This window comes from Acinonyx jubatus, chromosome A3, assembly GCF_027475565.1.
Source record: "Acinonyx jubatus isolate Ajub_Pintada_27869175 chromosome A3, VMU_Ajub_asm_v1.0, whole genome shotgun sequence".
Lineage (NCBI taxonomy): Eukaryota > Metazoa > Chordata > Mammalia > Carnivora > Felidae > Acinonyx > Acinonyx jubatus.
The window spans coordinates 106,582,269-106,603,668 of NC_069388.1; the positions used below are offsets into that span (position 1 = coordinate 106,582,269).

At 35.6% G+C, this 21,400-nt stretch overlaps 1 protein-coding gene across 2 annotated transcripts in view; it reads left to right on the forward strand.

Annotated features, from left to right (window-relative positions):
- Window positions 1-21,400, forward strand: part of SOS1 (SOS Ras/Rac guanine nucleotide exchange factor 1) — a 145,628-nt gene that overhangs the window by 77,311 nt on the left and 46,917 nt on the right. For both annotated transcript variants that reach the window (XM_027033598.2, XM_027033599.2), the window contains exons 3-8: window positions 602-733; window positions 2,640-2,804; window positions 4,722-4,931; window positions 8,712-8,855; window positions 15,347-15,457; window positions 15,533-15,631. In XM_027033598.2, coding sequence (XP_026889399.2) covers window positions 602-733; window positions 2,640-2,804; window positions 4,722-4,931; window positions 8,712-8,855; window positions 15,347-15,457; window positions 15,533-15,631 — 861 coding nt within the window. The remainder of the gene's footprint in view (window positions 1-601; window positions 734-2,639; window positions 2,805-4,721; window positions 4,932-8,711; window positions 8,856-15,346; window positions 15,458-15,532; window positions 15,632-21,400) is intronic.

Here is a 21,400-nt window from a genome sequence, read left to right on the forward strand (position 1 = left end):
AAAAGGTCAAATGAATGAAAATTAGATTTAGATACTTGCTTCTTGAGCTTAGGTCTTGTTGAGATTTTATATAAGCAATGTTTTTTTTTATTTAAAAAAAATTTTTTTTAACGTTTATTTATTTTTTAGACAGAGAGAGACAGAGCATGAACGGGGGAGGGGCAGAGAGAGAGGGAGACAGAATCGGAAGCAGGCTCCAGGCTCTGAGCCGTCAGCCCAGAGCCCGACGCGGGGCTCGAACTCACGGATCGCGAGATCGTGACCTGAGCTGAAGTCGGACGCTCAACCGACTGTGCCACCCGGGCGCCCCTAAGCAATGTTTATTCTAATCATTCTTGTCATTAGCTTTATCACAGCTAAGTTGAAATCCTGAATGTGATATTCTCCCCTAGATAATACAAAGAATGTTTAATCTCTTAATTGTCTAATTAAGAAACTAATCCATTGACAGTAGAGTTTTCTCTTAAGTATGGTTGTAGTATAAATTATAGCACATGTGAAAAGCCTGCTTTTGGTATTCTTTGATTTTTAAAGTAAATTATAAGTGAAAAGCACTATTTAATATATTTGTTGCTTAGTTGTTATTTTCCTATTTTCCAAGGAACGTGTTCAAAAAAGTTTCCCTCATCCAATTGATAAGTGGGCAATAGCTGATGCCCAATCGGCTATTGAAAAGAGGAAGCGAAGAAACCCTTTATCTCTCCCAGTAGAAAAAATTCATCCTTTATTAAAGGTAAAGCTGAAATACTACCTTCTTGCCTTTTAAAAGCAAAATAAAACCCATCGTTTTCAAACACTCAGCATATATTTTATGGATAATAGTCAATTGAAGAGTAAAATTCTCTCATTTTAATTTTTCCAGAAATTCATGTCACGGGGAGGGATGATATGACAATAGGGAAATATAAGTTGGGCAACATGATTTAAAGTAATTTCATACTGACAAAAATATGCAAATTGAAGGGACTAAGAAAAGTTATAATTGTGGATTTCGTTCAGCTCTGGTGTTACTAGTACATCAAAGAGAATTTATAAAACTCCTTTCTTATTGGTTAGACCTAAGTGTCCCTACACATCCTTCAAATCTTAATCCTTCACATTGTCAGATGTGTAGGGACCTCTGTGAGTCTGCCACAGGGCTATGTGTAATTTCTGAGCAAAAATTGTCTAAAGATTACCTAAACTACCCAGTCCCACTTCTCATTTAAATCAGTCAGCTGAATCTCTCCAGAGCTAGTAGAAAGAATAATTGTTGGAAATGCTGATAATCCTGTTTCTATTTATTTAATAAGATTAACAAACTATAGATTAACTCTCACGTCAAAAATATAGGTATTATAGTAATTAAAACCTTAATACTTATGATACCAATCATTTTTATGTACTATAATACAAGCAAAAGGTTAATGCTTTTGCGTACATTACCTCTAAACTTTATTACTCAACAAAGTTATTATTGTCATCCCCAGTTTGTAGATGAGGTGACTGAGGCAAAAATGGATTAAGTAACTTTTAGTCCATGTTCACAGGGCTCCAAGTGATGGTGTTAGGGAATTCAGGTCTGTTTGATCTCGTCCAAGACTTAAGATTTAAGACTAAACACTTGGATTATGTTTAAGACTGTCAAAGGTTACGTTTTGTACTCGGGTTGTTGGAATAGAAATATCTGTCTGTATTTTACTGGTCTGAGGAAATAAGTGCAAGCTATAGAGAATTACTAAACTACTAGTAACTACATACTTCTGTATAATTCTCTTTTCCTAATTTTTACTAGCCATACATTGAATTTTATTCTGAGAGAATTAACACATTGAGGTATGTGCCTGCTGTGTCAGTAATGATCCTGAACTTTGAATTTTATGATCTAATTGCAGATACCATTTCAGTTTATTAATAAATCTTTATCACTATAACCATTTCATAGTTTTTACATATCTTTAAAGGTAAATGCCACCTGCCGCCAACTTATAAGTAAACTTCGTGTTTCAAAGGTTTTTTTTAAATCGGATTGTTTAGAAAATAGAATTTGTTTCCCTGTAGCAACTGGTCAGCCCCACAAAAGCCCATACCTTCTTTGAAGTCTAATAATACTATTTAACATGTTCTTAGTAACCACTGTTGTTCAGTAGAACATAGCATAAATTTTTTCTCATTGAAACAGTACAAATACCAGAAATGCACCACCAGGGTTTTGGGATCCCAGATTCCTTTGGAATGAAGAACAGAGGTATAAGGCTAGTGTACATATTCCCAGATATCAATAATACATTAACTTTTGTTCTGAATAAAGAAAAAACCTCTTTTTCATAGTTAATTCCAGGTATTCTGAATTAGGTAAAGTGAGCATTTCTCCTGTCCCCCAAACTGGGGCTTCCCTTCTTAAGTTAAGGATGATCTATTTAGTAATCTGTACTTATTAAGTATTTTACATGATCGTAGGTAATTTTGCTCTACCTACATTTCCAAATAGCAATATGTATATTATTCATAGATGAACCACTTACAATGAAATGTTGTTGATAATCACAGGCCTCAGTAAAAGTTAAGCTAAATTGTATACATGTTTTTTTAAATTTTTAATCAGTGTGTCAAATTTATAGTATCTGATTTTTAAACATGTTTTTCTTTTAATTTTTCAGGAGGTCCTAGGTTATAAAATTGACCACCAGGTTTCTGTTTACATAGTAGCAGTATTAGAATACATTTCTGCAGACATTTTAAAGCTGGTGGGGAATTATGTACGAAATATACGGCATTATGAAATTACAAAACAAGATATTAAAGTGGCAATGTGTGCTGATAAGGTAGGATACTGATCTTCTGTATGTCTTGTTCTTAAGTTTTTATTCCTGATTTATTGGATGCTAACATACTATTCAGATAATAAAATTATATATTATGTGTTAGGGTATATTTCCAGTAGTCTAATAGCAACTACACAAGATATCACTTTATGGAAATAGAGTATTATATATATAGTATTAAACCCTGTTTATTTTTAAAAATGTTTTATTTATTTATTTTGAGAGAGTGAGTGAACCTGTGAGTGGGGGAGGGGCAGAGAAAGAGAATCTCAAGCAGGCTCTGCACTGTCATCATAGAGCCTGACCTGGGGCTCGATCTCACAGACCATGAGATCATGACTTGAACCGAAATCAAGAGTCAGATGTTTAATTGACTGAGCCACCCAGCTGCCTGTAAACTGTGTTTAAAAATGTCATGCAGTTTTTCTTTTATGTGTTCCTGCAAGTAGAGTAAATGATAGTAATAATCTCTTATTAGTGAAATTCTTTAAAGTATTTAGATTGGAATACTTAGAAGATGATGAACTTTGAAAACAAATTTTGAAAATGTAAAAATACTAAACTCTTGAGGGCTTTATTTCAACACCTAACTCTCTTTAGATACTACTTCTGTGGTTTTATTATAAAAATATTAAGAACAAACATTGGGGCACCTGGGTAGCTCAGTCAATTAGGTGTCTGACTCTCGATCTTGGGGTCATGAGTGCAAGTCCTGCGTTGGGCTCCACGATGTGTGTGGAGCCTACTAAAAATAAAAAGAGCAAACATTATTGAAGTTAAGCATATATGTAATTTATTTCCTTTCATCTTTGTGGTACCCCTGTAAGGTAGGTACTCTTTATAAAAGGGAAACTGAAGTTTAGAGAGATACAGAAATTGACCCAGAACTTACTAAGAAGTTTCAAAACCTGGACTCAAACTCTAGATCTCATTCTAAAGCTCTTAGTTATTACTCTAGATTGCCTCAATATTTTTATTTTATGAAAATGACTTTTCAGAAAAGAAAATATTTTCGGATGAGCATTTCGTTCCATTTTTTCTTCACTATACTCTTATTGATTTGGACTATTCTCTCTGATTACTGAATCCACTTAATTATGTTCTAGTGTTTATTTTTTCTTTTAGAATGTGAGCATATAGAGTAAAAATCACCTGATCTGAGGAAGGGTCTCAAATGTATTGACATTTTTAAATGAATAACTATTTGGTTTTTAAAATATTTTTCAATGAATATAAAATATTTGTTAGCTTTTAAATCAGATAAGTAAAATATTTTTTAGTACATACTATGAGCTTACACAGAGAGGAGATGCAAAAGAAGTATAAAACAAGGCTGCAGAGCTGATGAAGGGAAATTTACATTTGTGAAACAAGCACAGAGTAATACAAGATAAAATATTTCATCATGTTGTAGAGATAATGATGTCAAAATTTATAGAAGGGGAAAGGTGAGATTTAGTAAGAGAATAATAATAGGCTTCTTGGAAGAAGCAGGACTAGTTTTGATCAGTTTCCAACAAACGTAGTCAAGGAGGCCAATTAGCAGACTGTGAATTATTCAGATACAGGGCAGTGAGGCCCTGGAATGAGGTGGTGATGACAAGGGTATGAAACAGAGGAAACTAAGGGAAGTCTAAGACAAAGTTTGGGAACAAATTTGAACTAATAGGTTAACAAGAGAGACAGACAGGTAGCAGTATTAACAGAGAGCTTGGAGGAGGCAGTTTGTGATATTAGATGTAGAATTCTGTTTGTAGAGAAAATATGCAGGAAGCAGTGGCAATATAGCCAAGAAGAGATTATTGTGTTTCTGCTTTTTATCACTTATGAACTGTATTCAAAGAGCAACTTAGGGTGCTTATCTTTAACTACAGATTCATATTTCACTGTACTTTTTTTATATCTCTGACTATGTAGGTATTGATGGATATGTTTCATCAAGATGTAGAAGATATAAATATATTATCTTTAACCGATGAAGAGCCTTCCACCTCAGGAGAGCAAACTTACTATGATTTGGTAAAAGGATTTATGGCAGAAATTCGACAGTACATAAGGGAACTAAATTTAATTATAAAAGTTTTTAGAGAGCCCTTTGTCTCCAATTCAAAATTATTTTCAGCTAATGTAAGTATTGTTGTATACACATATATCATTGTACGTGTTAATTTTACATGATCCCTTAAATTTGAATTTGTGTAGTTTATGATTGCTAATTTGTCATAACTTTTTAAGCTGTGTGATTTAATTCATAGTGACTATGATCTCAGAGTTGCTACAACAGTTTCAATAAATTCAACATCAAAAATGAAAAGACCAAATCTAAACTAGACTGAACTATAAGTGCAAGTGAATTCAGTTTTCCATGTACTCCAAGGAATAAAGCCTCTTGTTAAAGTGGAAGATTTTTTTTGTTTATTTTGACTCATTTGAGTCATTCAACTAATACTTCATCAGTACTGCCTGTATATACTGTTAGGCACCATACAGTACTTGGCAGTGAGGATTCAGAGATGAGTAGGAAACAATTCCTTACCTCAAATTGAGTCTAGTCAAGATGGAAATGTAAACTTGATGTTAAATTGCAACACAGTACGGTAATTACCATAATAGAAGTGCGATGACAATATTTTGGGGAGCAAAGAGAGGGAGCCAATAACATTGAAAATTAGAGAAGGGATTACTTATCTTACAATAGCAATCAAACCAACCTAACTGAATCCTGGGGAAATGCTGAATGCTGAGAACAGTTGAGATTGTCTAAGGGGGCTGCATTCGTAGATTGTCTAAGGTAGAACTCTAGGCATGGGTGACTGATAGAAAAGCAGTGCTCACTACAGTAGCTGGCACTGGGGCTCAAGTTATGGCAATGAGTGAACGTTAAAAGTTAACAGGAGTGGTTTATGAGTTGCACAAACCTTTAAGTATAGTAAAAAAGACATTGAATTGTTGACTTTAAATGGATAAATTACATGGTATGTAAATTTTACCTTAATAAAGTTGTTTTGAAAAATAAAGGAGTAAAGAATAGGTAAAGATTTCTTAGGACACAAAAATCAAGAACCATAAAGTAAAAAATTAATGAATTGGATTTCATTAAAATGAAAAACTTTTGTTCTTCTAAAGACACTGTCTCAGAAATAAAAATGTAAGCCACGGATTGGTAGAACCTATTTGAAATACATATATCTAATAAAAGACTTGAACCCATAATATATAAAGGACTTAGACAATTCAATAATTAGAATAACAGCCTGACAATTTTAAGTGGGCAGGAAATTTACACACTTTATAAGAGAAGCTATTCCAGTGACCAAAAAGCACATTGAAAGATGCTCAACATCCGTAGCCCTCAGGGAAATGCAAGTTAAGACCACAATGAGATACTACTACAAACTCATTAGAACGGCTGTAATTAAAAAATGACATTACCAAATGTCGAAAAGAGTGTGAAGCAACTGCTTGTGGGAATGTAAAATTCCCTTGTTGCTTGTAAGAATATAATCTGGTACAAATACTTAGGAAAAGAGGTTGGCCGTTGGTGTAACATTACACAAACTAGCCATACTGCCTGCAATTCCACTCCTAGGTTTTTACCCAGAATAAATGAAAACATGTCCACACAAAACTTGTTTGTGAATGTTCATAGCAGCTTTATCTGTAATGGCCCCAAACTGGAAACAACCCAAATATCCATCAACAGGTAAATGGATATACAAATTGTGGTATGTCCATATGTATGGAATACTACTCAGAATTAAAAGGAATGAAGTAGTTATATAAGCAACATGGATGCATCTCAAAAACGTAACCTAAGAAACTAAACAAATATGATTGTGTATGATTCCATTTGTTTAATATTGTAGAATTCTAATCTGTAGTGACAGAAGGCAGATTGCTGGTTTCCTGGGGGCAATAGTGGTGATTAATGGGGATTGAACATAAGGAAACTTCTCAAGGTAATAAAAGTGTTTTATATCTTGACAGTGGTGACAGTTATAAGAGTAAATAACATCATAAAATCTCATCTAAAAGTACATCAAAATAGGTATATCTTATTGCATATGAATCCTACTTCAAAGTTGATTGGACAAAAAAATATAGTCAATAATAAAGATAATCAAATAAAAAAAGTAACTGAACAAATGCAAATGAGTATTTGTTTTTCAATCACCTAGACATTTTTCTAAAAGTTAAGATTGACAATCTTGTATGTAAGGGTTGTATGTAAGGGTTTGACCAAACTGTTACTCCCATACACTACTTATGGGAGGGTAAACCAGTGGACTTTTTTAAAGAAAATATCCGTTGACATTTCAAGTGTGTAACCCCATGACAGAAGCCCATCCAGGAATCTGACCTACAGAACATCGTAAGTCACCAAGTGTTGAATTGAGCATTCTTGTATCATGTCTACTTGTAACAAAAATGAGATAACAAAGGAATAGAATGAAGACATGAAGTAAAAGGGGACTGTCTGGACTCATGGGGGTTTTTTCTGTCACTACTGGTAGAACAAGAGCTGGGCATCCCATGAGAAAGCCCAGGTAAGAGAAGCGCTGAGGCAGTTAGGAGGTTTGTGTAAGCACTTCTGCTCCATACCAAAGTAGGGTGGCTGCGTTGAAGGAAAGCACCGTATGACTGAATGGCTACCTGAACTAGCCATTTTCTTCATGAAACACTACTTTTACCTGAAAGAACAACTGACAGGTCTGTAGTTATTTAGACTTGTGTGTTTGGCAGACATTTCTCAAAAATGAATGAAATGGGGGAATAAAACGAACAAACCTGTCACTTCAAGGAGAGTGGCAATATTTGTTGACAGTGATAAAATTTGAGCTTCCAAATGAAATAAAATTTTGGAAAATTTGTATCTACTCCCAAGATCGGTGGTGATACTAATAGGTTTGGTCTTTTAATATTCTATAGTTAAATGTGTTAACATTTGGAAAATCTGCAAAATTCAATGGACCACTGTTTTCCAAGTGACCAAATTCATAATGCTACGAAAACACACATAGGTAAAGAATCCTTTCAAAATTTAATATAGCCCGATGGATTTTGATGTAACAGTACAAAATTGATGTGGTTTCGGATTCCACTTGCAACTAACCTTTAAGAAACTATCATTTGTTGATTTTGGGCATACTAGCATGAAAGGGTGTTCACTCCATTTATATGAAACGTCCAGAATAGGCAAATCCAGGGAGATAGAAAGTAGATTAGTGGTGGCCACCCCCTGGGCAGAAAAGAAGAATGGAGGATGCTGCTAATAGACATAGATAGACCTTCTCTTTGAGGTGACAAAGATATTCTGGAATTTTATACTGCCGATAATTGAACAGCTCTGAATATGTGAAAACCATTGAATAGTGCAATTTAAAAGGGTGAATTTTATGGTTTGTGACTTACATCTCAATAAAGAAACTGTACTGAAAAAGAAAAGGATATCTACAATTATTTGAATAGACAATTAAAATATTCCTCCCTTTTCCAACTACCTATCTGTGTGAAGCTAGATTTTCTTTGTATGCTTTAACCAAAACAATGTCTCACAACAGATTAAATACATATATATGAAAATCGAGCTACCTTCTATTAAGTCTATTAGAGATTTGCAAAAATGTAAAAAAGTGTTAGTCTTCTCACTGTTTTAAGGAGATAACAGTTTTCAAAAATATATGTGCTATATATTGAGAACCACTGACCTTAAAGAAATATATTTGCAAATTGTACACCTTTGCACAAAGAATTCTTAAAGCTGTCTTTTGCTGACGTTTCTAAGTTGTTAAAATTTCTCACTGGATTTGTCATGTTAAATTTTATGATTATAAAATGACTTATTGGCTCAAAATTTGTTTTTTATTCTATAGCCTAACTGAATTAATATGTTTTTCCTCCTGACAGGACGTAGAAAATATATTTAGTCGTATAGTAGATATACATGAACTTAGTGTAAAGTTACTGGGCCATATAGAAGATACTGTGGAAATGACTGATGAAGGTAGTCCCCATCCCTTAGTAGGAAGCTGCTTTGAAGACTTAGCAGAGGTAAGTACTTTAATTATACACCCAAAAAAGTCCATATAAAAGCCCTACATTGCATTAAAATTGGAGTCTTAATTCATGTTTCCAGCTAAAATCATAGATATTAACTGATGACCACTCAGCTATATTGCCTGTTCCTCATAGGGTCATTGTCAACATTTGTTTCTATTGTCTTATGAAACCCACAAAAAAGTAGTCTCTTATCCATTATGAAAAAGGAGATCCCACCAAGGAGAGGCATTTACAGCTGACACTCAATCATCTGTCTTATATAGCAAAGCTAAGATAAGTCCATGAATGCCCTGTCAATGAAGAAGCCATGGAACTTGGATCTGAGGTTAGACTACTTGTGTTCTGGTCTAAATTCTGCTACTTACGAGTTGTATGTGACTGTGGGCAATTTATCTCAAATCTTTAAACCTCCATTTATATATATATATATATATATATATATATATATATATATATATATATATATATATATATATATAAAATAGAGATAATAATAGGGTTCAGGATTTTTGTAAAAATTAAAATAACCTACCTAAAATATTTAGCTAACCACCTTCACACAGTAAGCTATTCAATATATGATAACTATACGTTATAATTTGGAATAGGAGGAGTGAAGTGAATAGGAAAATCAGGTCTAGGACCTAGATGATTCAAATGCTGTGGGGGTGGAAAAATAGTGACCCTCTCCTTGGGTATTCAAATGCTACAGTATATGAGTTAGTCCTAATAAGTTCGCATTGGTAGTCATTCTGAAATTTTTAGCTCTTCCTTTGTTCTTACTCTAAAATCCACAAACACAGGGTTGAGTTTGTAAAATAAAAAAATTAAGATTTTCAGGCAGAATAGCTTAAGCTTCACTGACAGCCCCTCCACTCTTGCTTCAAACACATAGAAGTCATAAAGTATATTTTTTTAAAAAAAGGAATATATATACGGGGTGCCCAGGTGCCTCAGTCAGTTTAGTATCTGACTCTTGGTTTTAGCTCAGGTCATGATCCCAGGATCATTGGATCAAGCCTCGTGTGGGCTCCTCACTGAGTGTGTGGATCCTGCTTGAGATTCTCTCTCCCCCTCCCTCCCCCTCTGCTCCTCTTCCCCACTGTGTGCTCTCTCTCTCTCTCAAAAATAAATAAATAGATATTTTTTATAAACTTAAAAAGAAGGAATATGCAAAACTGGACTAAAAAAATAAGATCAGTAGTAGAGTAGAAATAGAGTAGACATTCAAGGTAATGAACTCTGGTAGCTGAGTGTTCAACTCTTAAGGATAATGAAGATTAAATGTGCTCCGTGAAAGTGAGCAAGATTTCTTGTTTCAAGACCCTGATTGTAAGAGGATGCCAGAGAAATCTGTCAATTTCCTGCCTGCAAAGTTTTATAGAAAGTTGTAGACTTGAGGTGGGGGAACAGAAACACTACCTTATAACAAATATACTTTAAAACTTAATAAATTATCCCACAATATTAAGCCAATGTGACTACAGAGCCTGAGACCCAAAAATCACAGAACAGGTTCTGGTCTGAAAGAATGATCATAAAGAGATGGGAGAGAAAAAAAGGAAACCAAACATTAGAAGCCTCCCCCTAAGAAATCTCTAACATGCAATTCCAAAATACAGGACAAATAATAATGCTTAGTGTGATATCTAACAAAATCAACCATTAGGAAAAAAAAAATCATTCCAGATGAAATTAATTTTGTGCAATAGACATATGAAGACTTTAAAAGAAGTTTAGGAGGCTCAAAGAGATAAGTGAAGAAATATTTATAAAGAAAACATTGTGAAACAAAAATAAGTGGAGGGAAAATAAGAACAGGTAGCTATCAAAAGAAACAATAAGGGGCTCCTGGGTGGCTCAGTCGGTTAAGGGTCCAACTCTTGATCTCAGCTCAGGTCTTGCTTGATCTTAGGGTCATGAGTTCAAGCCCTGCTTTGGGATCTGTGCTGGGCATGAAGCCTACTTAAAAAGGGACATGGGTGTATGCCTGGGTGGCTCAGTTGGTTAAGCATCTGGCTTTGGCTCAGATTATGATCTCACAGTTTGTGAGTTTGAGCCCCACATCAGGCTCTCTGCTGTGAGCACAGAGCCCACTTCACATCCTCTACCCCACCCCCACCCCATCTACCCTTCCTCTGCTCACGCATATGTGTGCACTCTCTCAAAACCAAATAAAAACTTACAAACAATTAGGGATATTGGGAATTAAATATAAATAAAAACTCACTATGTAGTCAACATTTGCTAGACCTGGTTCAAAGAGAAAATTTATGAATTGGAGAAAGGAATTGAGGAATTCACTGAAAATGTGACACACAGAAACCACGATTAGAATATGATCCTCTTAGAACAGCTAAGAGTAATGAAGTCTACACTGAAAGACTTTAATATTGTCTAATAGGAGTTTCAGATAAAGAATGGTGGAGAAGAATAATTTGAAGGGGTAAAAGTTGAGCATTTTCCAGAAATGAAGACATGAGTTCCCAGGTCAAAAATGAATTCCAAATAGTGGGCAGGATAAATAAAAATAAACCTACAGTCAAAAACGTTACAGTGAAACTATGGATCAAGGATAAAGAGAAAATCTTAAAAGCCGTAAGAGAGAAAAGAGTACTACTTGAAAAGGAACTATAATTAGAATGACAGAAGACTTCTCTTTAACAATAGATGCTAACAGTCAGTTGAGGAGTATCTTCAAGTACTAAGGGAAAATAGAATTTTCTGTCCAACTAAACTTTTATTCAAGAGTGAGTTAAAATAATAAAGCTTGCGGAAGCAAATGTGAGAGATCTTCATGACCTTAGAATAAGCAAAGATTTTTAAAACAAGACACCAACACCATAAAAGAAAAGATTGAAAAGCTAGATTTCATTAAATGTAAGAGCATGTGTTCAGCAGGGGTGCCTGGGTGGCACAGTCCCTTAAGCATCTGACCCTTGATTTCAGCTCGGGTCATCATCTTGTGGTTCATGGGTTTGAGCCATGTGTCAGGCTCTGCACTGACAGTGTGGAGCCTGCTTGGGATTCTGTGTCTCCCTTTCTTCCCGCCCGTCCCCTGCTCACGTGCATGTGCTTGTGTGTGCTCTCTCTCAAAAATAAATCCATGTTTATTTTTAAAAAAACTGGTTATCCATATGGAAAGAAAAAACTCCTTCCTTAGCTCACTTCATACCCAAGTTCTCAACAGATTAAAAATCTAAAAAACAAAAAGCAAATTTTGAAAGTTTGGAAGAGAGGGGCACCTGGGTGGCTCAGTCAGTTAAGTGTCTGATTCTTGATTTCAACTAAAAGTCATGATCTCACAGTTCATGAGATCAAGCCCCGCGTTGGACTCCATGCTGACAGCACAGAGCCTGCTTGGGATTCTCTCTCTCTGCCCCTCCCCCACTTGTACACACATTTTCTCTTTCTCTCTCAAATAAACTTTTAAAAAAATTCAGAAGAGAATATAGGAGAATATATTTATGACTTTGAGATAGAAAAGCTTTCTTGGGGCACCTGGGTGGTTCAGTCAGTTAAGCGACTGGCTTCAGCTCAGGTCACAATCTCACGGTTCATGAGTTCGAGCCCCACATCGGGTTCTGTGCAGGCAAATCAGAGCCTGGAGCCTGCTTCGGATTCTGTGTCTCCCTCTGGCTCTCTGCCCCTCCCCCACTCACACTCTGTCTCTCTCTCTCTCTCTCTCTCTCTCAAAAATAAATAAATATTAAAAAATATATTTAAAAAGAAAAGTTTTCGTAAAGAACCTAGATAGTGCAAGCCATAAAAGATTAAAGTTTTTAAACTTCTATTCACAAAAAGACACTATAAAGTTGTGAGAATATGAAAGAATGAAGTTGAACTTTGTGCCTCATACCATATACAAACATAAAATAGATCTAATGTAAGAGCTAAAATTATAAAACTCTTAAAAGAGAGCATGGCTAAATCTTCACAATCTTGGCTTTGGCAAAGGATTCTTAGATGTGACAACCAAAGCATGAGCTACAAAACAAAAAAATACATAATTTGGACTTGGGTGGTAATGGGAGGGAGTGAGGTATGATTCTAAAGGGGCAATGAGAGATCCCTGTGGTGATGGAAATGTTCTGTACTTCACTACATCAGTGTCAATGGCCAAGTTGTGATATTGCACTATATTGTACTATTGGAAGATGTTACCTTTGTGGGAAACTGAGTAGTGTGCACACAGGATCTTTCTATATTATTTCTTACAATTGCGTGTGAATCTAAATTATCTCAAAAAAAGTATATTTATTCAATACAATGTTAAAGAATTTAGAATAAATGAGTGGAAGAAACTACATTAATCCAAATGGATAAGTCTTGGACATAAGTTTGAATGTAAAGTACAAATTGCAGAAGCATAAATATATTATGATATTTATATAAAGTTTGAAAGCATTGCCTTATTTCTTGATACATGTGTAATTATGATATAAAAACATACATGGAAATGATAAAATTCAAATTCAGGATAATGATTTCCTGTGGGGATCAGCAGGGGAGGAGATAAGCTTGTGAAAGAAGGATCAATTACCACTAAACTGTCTTCTTTCTTTTTTTTTAAAGAAATTATTCTTTCTTTTATTGTATTATTATTTATTGTATTATAAAATGTTGAAATTAGAAAATGTTGAAATTTTTGGAGCTAAATGGTGAATATAGTTACATGAGTTGTTCTAATGTACTTTTCTGTATGTTTAGAATATTCTACATTTTTAATCATTAATATACAATTGTGTATATTGATCATTGTTTTGTGAATCTTGTATTGAATTTTAACCAGTAAACTAATCAGAAAATCATGTATTAACTTATATAAGGATTCTTAGTAGTGCTAAGAGTTCTACAAATTTATGCGCAAGGATAAAACTATGTGATGAGAGGTTGGATTCCCAGTTGGCGATTTTTTTCCCTTTTGAGATTAGCCAGTTAAAATTATAATACTGCATACCATTTATTCAGTACTTTATATGTGCGTGCACTGTTTGTAAGCATTTTGCACGTTATCATTTAATTCCTAAAACAACCCCTTGAGAGTAGGTATTATCCACATTTTCCAGTGAAGAAACTGGCTTTGTTTATCAGAGCTCACATAGCTAATAAGTAGTACAATCAGAATTAGAATCTGAGTCCCTATGACTCTAAAGTTAGGCTTTTAAGCCACTTTACTCTACAGCCTTTATGGATATAGTTGTCATAAAAATTCTATAGTACATTTGAGTTTATTGGAAGAGGAGGAAGGCAAACATTATCTTCTGTACAAGATAATTTCTAGAGTTCAAGAGACCCAAGATAAAAGCATCAAATCACATTTTTATTCCTCTCTCCCATTTACTCTGTCCATACCTGACTCCTTGTTATTGCTGAAACCTTACTATCCCTTCTTGTAAAACCTACAGAGGACTGCAATTTCCAGTTTACATTATTATAGAAATTTTTAGTTGGGAAAGTAGTTGAAGGAGTTGAAATTGGGAAATGAATTAGGAACCAGTTCAAGGAATTCAGGATGACTTAGAACTATGTAAGCCATATTGTGTTTCACAAAGAATAGAACTCCGGTCTCCTGATTTCTGATCTTATATTGTCATTATTCAATCTTAAAAAAAAAAAAAATCTAAGAAACATTAAGAGTAATCAACACAAACATCATTTGTTCTGTCAGTCCTTTCTGTACTCCTCCACTAGATGTCCTCTTCCTCTTTCTAGAATTACCCTTCCTAGAAATGAGCTCTTGCTAGAAACTAGAGTACTGTTTTCATAATAGTTTCTTAAACCATAAATAAGTTAGAGCATAGGATGGCTTCTGCTAAAATCATGACGCCTATTCTCTTGTTCCTCAGGAATCATCAAAACCAATAGATTACAACCTAACCATTAAAATTGTTTAGTCTCTTAATGATTGATGATAGAATTTTTGGGCAGTTTTGATTAAACTCTTGTTTAATTGCTTGTGAAAACCATAACAATGAATTTTAGATGCTATAAACTGTTACCTCTGGCTTAAAGAATGTGAAAGTAAAAGTTTACCACTAAGAAATAACCTTGAGAAAATAAATGTTGGGCACCTGTATTCTAAAGGTTTATTATACTTTACTTCATTGTAGATACCTATATTTTTTGTTGTTCAGGCTAAACTTTGTTTTCTGGAACCAAAAGTCTGCCCATTCTTATGACTGTTTTTGTTGATAATGCTCTACTAGAATCCTTGATGGGAAGTATCATAAAATACAAGAATGCCATTATTTATCAGAAAGAACTGATTTACTTACTCTCTTACTGGAGAATATTAAACTTATCCTATAAAAATTATAATTAATAGCCATGTAATTTTGTTTAGAGGCTTTAAGAGAAGTACCTCATTGTGCTAGCTTAGATGTACCCATAATTTCATCTGTCTGTATTTCTGGTGGTAGGTTATTTATGTTTTAACTTGGAGAAAGTCTATTTATGTTTTACCTTCTTTATTTTCTAAGGAACTGGCATTTGATCCATATGAATCATATGCTCGAGATATCTTACGGCCTGGTTTTCATGATCGTTTCCTTAGTCAGTTATCAAAGCCAGGAGCAGCACTCTATTTACAGGTATAGTAATTTTTAAATCAAGATATATGATGTCTGAAAAGTAATCTTAAAAAAATTAATCACTTTTTTTTTTAGTCAATAGGCGAAGGTTTCAAAGAAGCTGTTCAATATGTTTTACCCAGGCTACTTCTAGCCCCTGTTTACCACTGTCTGCATTACTTTGAGCTTTTGAAGGTAAGATAACTCTTACTGCTATTTATAAAACATTCAAATATGATGCAATTTTTTTTTACCAGTTTGTGAATTATTATGTGAGCACCCATGAATATTAATCTGTATCTATTTTCTTTTTCTAGTTAAGAAGTAAATGTAGGGGTGCCTGGATGGGTTAGTTGGTTATCTGACTCTTGATTTCTGCTCGGGTCATGATCTCACAGTCATGAGATCAAGCCCCCCCACTGGGCATGGAGCCTGCTTGTGATTCTTCTCTCCCTCTCCTTCTGCCTTTCCCTCTCCTCCCCCTCTTTCTATAAAAGAAAAAAAAAGGGGAGGGGGCAGTGTAAGTGAGTCTGCAAAAAAGTGGTGCATTTTCTCTAGTTTCAGGAGTGAATTTTAAAGGAATCATCAGATATTTTAATCTTGTGCCCTTTTTGTTTACATGGCCAATTGTTTGGAAACAACCTTGGATATACGCATCCATAAAATCTAGCAAAAAGCAAACAGCTGCAGTATTTTTCATATGCATGGACTATAGGCAGGTAAAAACCGACAGGAATACAAAATTACTAACTTAATCATCTGAATAAGACTAAGTGTACATAATTCAGTTTGAGGTTATCATGTATGCTTTCTCTTAAATGAAAAAATAGAAAATTTAACACTTGAAATCTCTATACCTTTCTTAGGTTTTATTGGTAATAAAAAGTACAAGATTAGCAAAATAATTGAGAGAAAACATGTCTGAGTTTAATTTCAACACATCATAATAACCATGTATTTATAGAGAAGATTAAATTGAGGACCAACAGAATGATAAGACTGTAGTTGATGTAATTTCATTTATAATAGTGCAGTGTTTATCGTGATAATAAGCTTTATTTTAGAAAATAGGAACACTAACAACTTTAGTCTGAAGGCTCGCATGGTTGGACTTTGGCTGTATGTTAAAGTTAAACAGTAAATTTTTTAATATTCCTTGATTTTTGTGTAGTAGACCAGTTTGAAGACTGGTCCTTTTTCCCCTTACCATCACAAATATTACAAAAATTGTAGCCCCAAATGCTTAAGTACAGGAATTGTGTGGGAAAGGATTACAGATAAAAACTTAGAACTGAGGGGCACCTGGGTGGTTCAGTTGGTTGAGCTTCCAACTTCGGCTCAGGTCCTGATCTCACAGTCTGTGAGTTCGAGCCCCACGTTGGGCTCTGTGCTGACAGCTCAGAGCCTGGAGCCTGCTTCAGATTCTGTGTCTTCCTCTCTCTCTGACCCTCCCCAATTCATGCTCTGTCTCTCTCTGTCTCAAAAATAAATAAACATTAAAAAAATAATAATAATAAAATAAAAAAACTTAGAACTGAGTGGTGCAGTTGAGTGGAAAACTTAGGACCAAAAATTGAGAAATGGTGGGGCGCCTGGGTGGCTCAGTCGGTTAAGCGGCCGACTTCGGCTCAGGTCATGATTTTGCGGTCCGTGAGTTCGAGCCCTGCGTCGGGCTCTGTGCTGACAGCTCAGAGCCTGGAGCCTGTTTCAGATTCTGTGTCACCCTCTCTCTGACCCTCCCCCATTCACGCTCTGTCTCTCTCTGTCTCAAAAATAAATAAACGTTAAAAAAAAAATTTTTTTTTTAATTGAGAAATGTTAAAATTAAGAGATTATTTATCCTCCCCAAATAGTCTGGTTTTTTTTAATGTTACACAAAACAAATTGGAAAAGGCAAATATAAATTGTGCTACATCATACACTTTAAACACTCACTAGTGACCCTCACATAGTGTGCCAGAAATTCTTTGTAAAGAAATCTGCTCCTCAGACCCCTTCTGCAAACATCTTGTATACATTTGTTAATGGCTTTGGTTTGCTGCCTTTATGTTTGGGAGCTGGACAATATCAAACATCTGCTACTGTGGATAATTTATCTTCTTTTTTTCGTGATTTGCATTTATTTTAACTGCTATATGCTTCAAACTATTTATTTATTTAAAATGTTAATTTCTTAAGAGGGAAAGAGAGAGAACAAGCAGGGGAGGGGCAGAGAGGGAGGCAGAAAGAGAGAGAATCCCAAGCAGGCTCCACACTCATCTCAGAGTCTCACAACCACAAGATCATGACCTGAGGCAAAATCAAAAGTCTGATGCTTAACCGACTGAGCCATCCAGGTACCCCATCAGACCATTTTTTATACTGCCTATAAGCTGATGTCTTTCTTTTTTTAATTTTTTTTAATGTTTATTTTTGAGAGAGAGAGACAGAGCATGAGCAGGGGATGGACAGAGACAGAGGGAGACGCAGAATCCGAAGCAGGCTCCAGGCTCTGAGCTGTCAGCACAGAGCCCGATGCAGGGCTTGAACTCACGGACTGTGAGATCATGACCTGAGCCGAAGTCAGACGCTTAACCGACTAAGCCACCCAGGCGCCCCATTTTTAAAAAAAAATTTTTTTTTAATGTTTTTATTTATTTTTGAGACAGAGAGAGACAGAGCATGAGCAGGGGAGGGGCAGAGACAGAGGGAGACACAGAATCCGAAGCAGGCTCCAGGCTCTGAGCTGTCAGCGCAGAGCCTGGTGCGGGGCTCAAACCCATGAGCTGTGAGGTCATGACCTGAGCTGAAGTCCGACACCTAACCGACTGAACCACCCAGGCACCCCTGAGCTGATGTCTTAATACCAGCAATAAGAGAAGATTTAGAAAACAGCTTCTATCATAAAAATAAGCGCAACAGAGGTCTATCTAGCTTCCATTCCCTTAAACTAGATTTCTAAATTTAGACATTCTTATCCAGAAACCATGGGTTCAAAGCAGTGAGCTAAATGGTATTATAGCTGACTACAGATGTTAAATGTCTAGAGTTAAGCATAGGATAGTGTAATTCAGGAGCCATTGTAGTAAAAACACAATTAACAGCTGGCTATTGTACTATTCCAGTTTTAAATTTTAAATCAATCAAACTGCTGTGAGGTGCATTTATAATTTTGGTAATTTTCTCTTTGATAAGAATAGATAGTTTGAAAGGTGTTTTATTTTTATAAATGAGCTATCCTAACATTTTTTTAGGGTTGATATCCTGTTTAAAGTTTCAGACTCCTTTCCATCCTTCAGATTTTAACTTGCTTTTACATTATTGTTGCATTTTCTGCCATTTTTCTTTAATTTCCTCTCCTTCTGGAACTCTAGTTACAGATATGTTGAACCACTTTATGTTGTCCCACAGATCTATAAGATTGTTCGTTTTTCTTAAATCTTATTCTTTCTTCTTCAAATTAGTAATTTTTATTGACCTATCAATAGAACTGCTAGTATCTTGCTTACTCTTGAATTTCCATTTGGATTTTGTTTTACAGTTTCCACAGACTCCCTATCTGTCCATTCAGTAAAACCATGTTTTCCTTTAATTCTTTGAACATGATCAGAAAAGCCACTTTGAAGCCTTTCTTAAATCCAACATCTGGGTCCACTTGGTGTCAGTTTCTATTAACTGACTTTTTTTCCTTGAACATGAGTCATATTTTCCTATTGTTTGTTAGTTAACAACTCTGGATTCTATAGTGTTGAGGATTGTGGGATTCTTGTTTTTGGATTGTTGGTTTTTTACTCTAGTAGACAGTTAACTTTCCTGGTCTCAGCTGCAAATTTGTCTCTTCTGTGTTATACAGCAGCTGATATCTCTGTTTACTTTCTAGGATTTCCATATGCTGCTTTTTTAGCCTGATTCTCTTGGATCTCCCCTACACATGTATGATTTGGTAGTCAGATAAGTGTGTGGGCAGAGATGATGTTCAGATTTGGGGGCACAGTCTCTGTGGTTCCCTTATACTTGGAAATTTCGTCCTTAATTTCCAGCCATTCTCTCAGCTTTAAACGTTATCCCCTGGCATGTGAAACCAGTAAGGCTTCAGTTTTCTGCTGCCTGAGCTGTGTATAATTTGGGGAATAAACAGTTTTTTTGTTGTTTTAATTTTTTTTAATGTTTATTTTTGAGAGGGGGGAGGGGCAGAGAGAGAGGGAAACACAGAATCTGAAGCTAGTTCCACGCTTGAGCTGTCAGCACAGAGCCTGATGTGGGGCTCAATCTCACAAGCCATAATAAGATCATGACCTGAGGCAAAGTCGGCTGCCGAACCAACTGAGCCACCCATGCGCCCCTGTAATTTCTTTTATTACTTCATGTTTCAGACTAGAAATTGAACTTAGCTTCAATCTGCTAAAACTATTAGTCTTTTTATAGAAGGAAGATACTCTGATAGGTATACAGAAAGCTAAGAGCACATATTTAGCATCTGCTAAAAGTGTTAAAGTATTCCTTAAAAAAAAAAAAAAAAAAAACAGCAAAAATAAATAAATAAAAAACAGCTTTATTGAGACATAATTTCCATGCCAAGTGTTCTTCATTAAAACGTACTGAGAAAAAAAAAACCAAATTCAGCTCCAAGGACCTGTAGGGAAGGAAATTTTTCTTCAACCCACTTACTGGGTCTGAAAAGTAAACTGACAAAGACTAACAGGAAAAAAAGCATACAACTTTATTTATTCGTACAAGTTTATTTGATGTCACTTTTACATGATACAGGAGCATTGGCACACTGAATATTTAAGGTGAAGGAACTTAAGAAGACAGAAGCAAGAAGGTCATTGATCTTCTGTTTTCTAAAACCCCTTCGACTTAAAATATTTAATATGTCAAGGTGCTATTTTGGGGGGTAGCATGTCCTGAAACCCATCACTCCTTTCACCTCCTCCCACCCCCAATCCCATCATTTACTCATGAAATTGCTCTGGATAAAGCAGTGACCCCTTTGCTATTAGGTAATGAACTGCCACACCAAACGTTGATTATGGCAACATGAAAAAAATCAGGAACTTATGCAGTTCTCATTAGAATTAAAAGGATTCAATGAAGAGAGGGGTATAAAAAGGGAAATGTAGAGGGATGCCTCGGTGGCTCAGTCAGTTAAATGTCTGACTCTTGATTTCGGCTCGAGTCGTCATCATCACGTTCCTGAGATAAAGCCCCGCATTGGGCTCTGCCCTGACAGTGCAGAGTCTGCTTGGGATTCTCTTTCTCTCTCTCTCTCTCTCTCTCTGCCCCTTCTCCCACGTGCATGTGCTTACTCGTGCTCTCTCTCTCAAAATAAATGAACATTTAAAAAAAAGGGAAACGTGGAAATGTAGGCTGTTTATTATCCAACTGTTTATTGAACAACTTTGCTTGTTTATTATGTAAGCACGTCAAATTCACTTTCTTCAAAACTCACTACCTTTTCCAGCAAAAGTACTCTTTCTGTGCTCACTCTCTCATGAGCAGCCCCCACTATCCATCTTTCTCCTCAGTAGAAATCTGAGTGTCCTTGGGGCTTCAGTCAGTTAAGCGTCCGACTTCGGCTCAGGTCACGATCTCGCGGTCCGTGAGTTCGAGCCCCGCGTGGGGCTCTGGGCTGACAGCTCAGAGCCTGGAGCCTGCTTCGGATTCTGTGTCTCCCTCTCCCTCTGCCCCACTCATACTTTGTGTCTGTCTCTCTCAAAAATAAACAAAAATTAAAAAAAAAAAAAAAGAAACCCGAAAGTCTTCAGCTCTTCTCTCTCATTCTTTCTGTCACATCCATTTAGTCACCAAGTAAGTCCTTTTCGTTCTTGAAAAGGATCTTCTTTTAGATTCATCTTTTCATTTCCTCTCAATACTCTGAAGGCCATGATCATCTTATCTCTATTATTGAAAGTCTCCCTTTAGTTTTGCCTTTTCCATCTCCCTTCCCTACACAATCTGCTCTTGAGGAGCTAAGTAAACCAA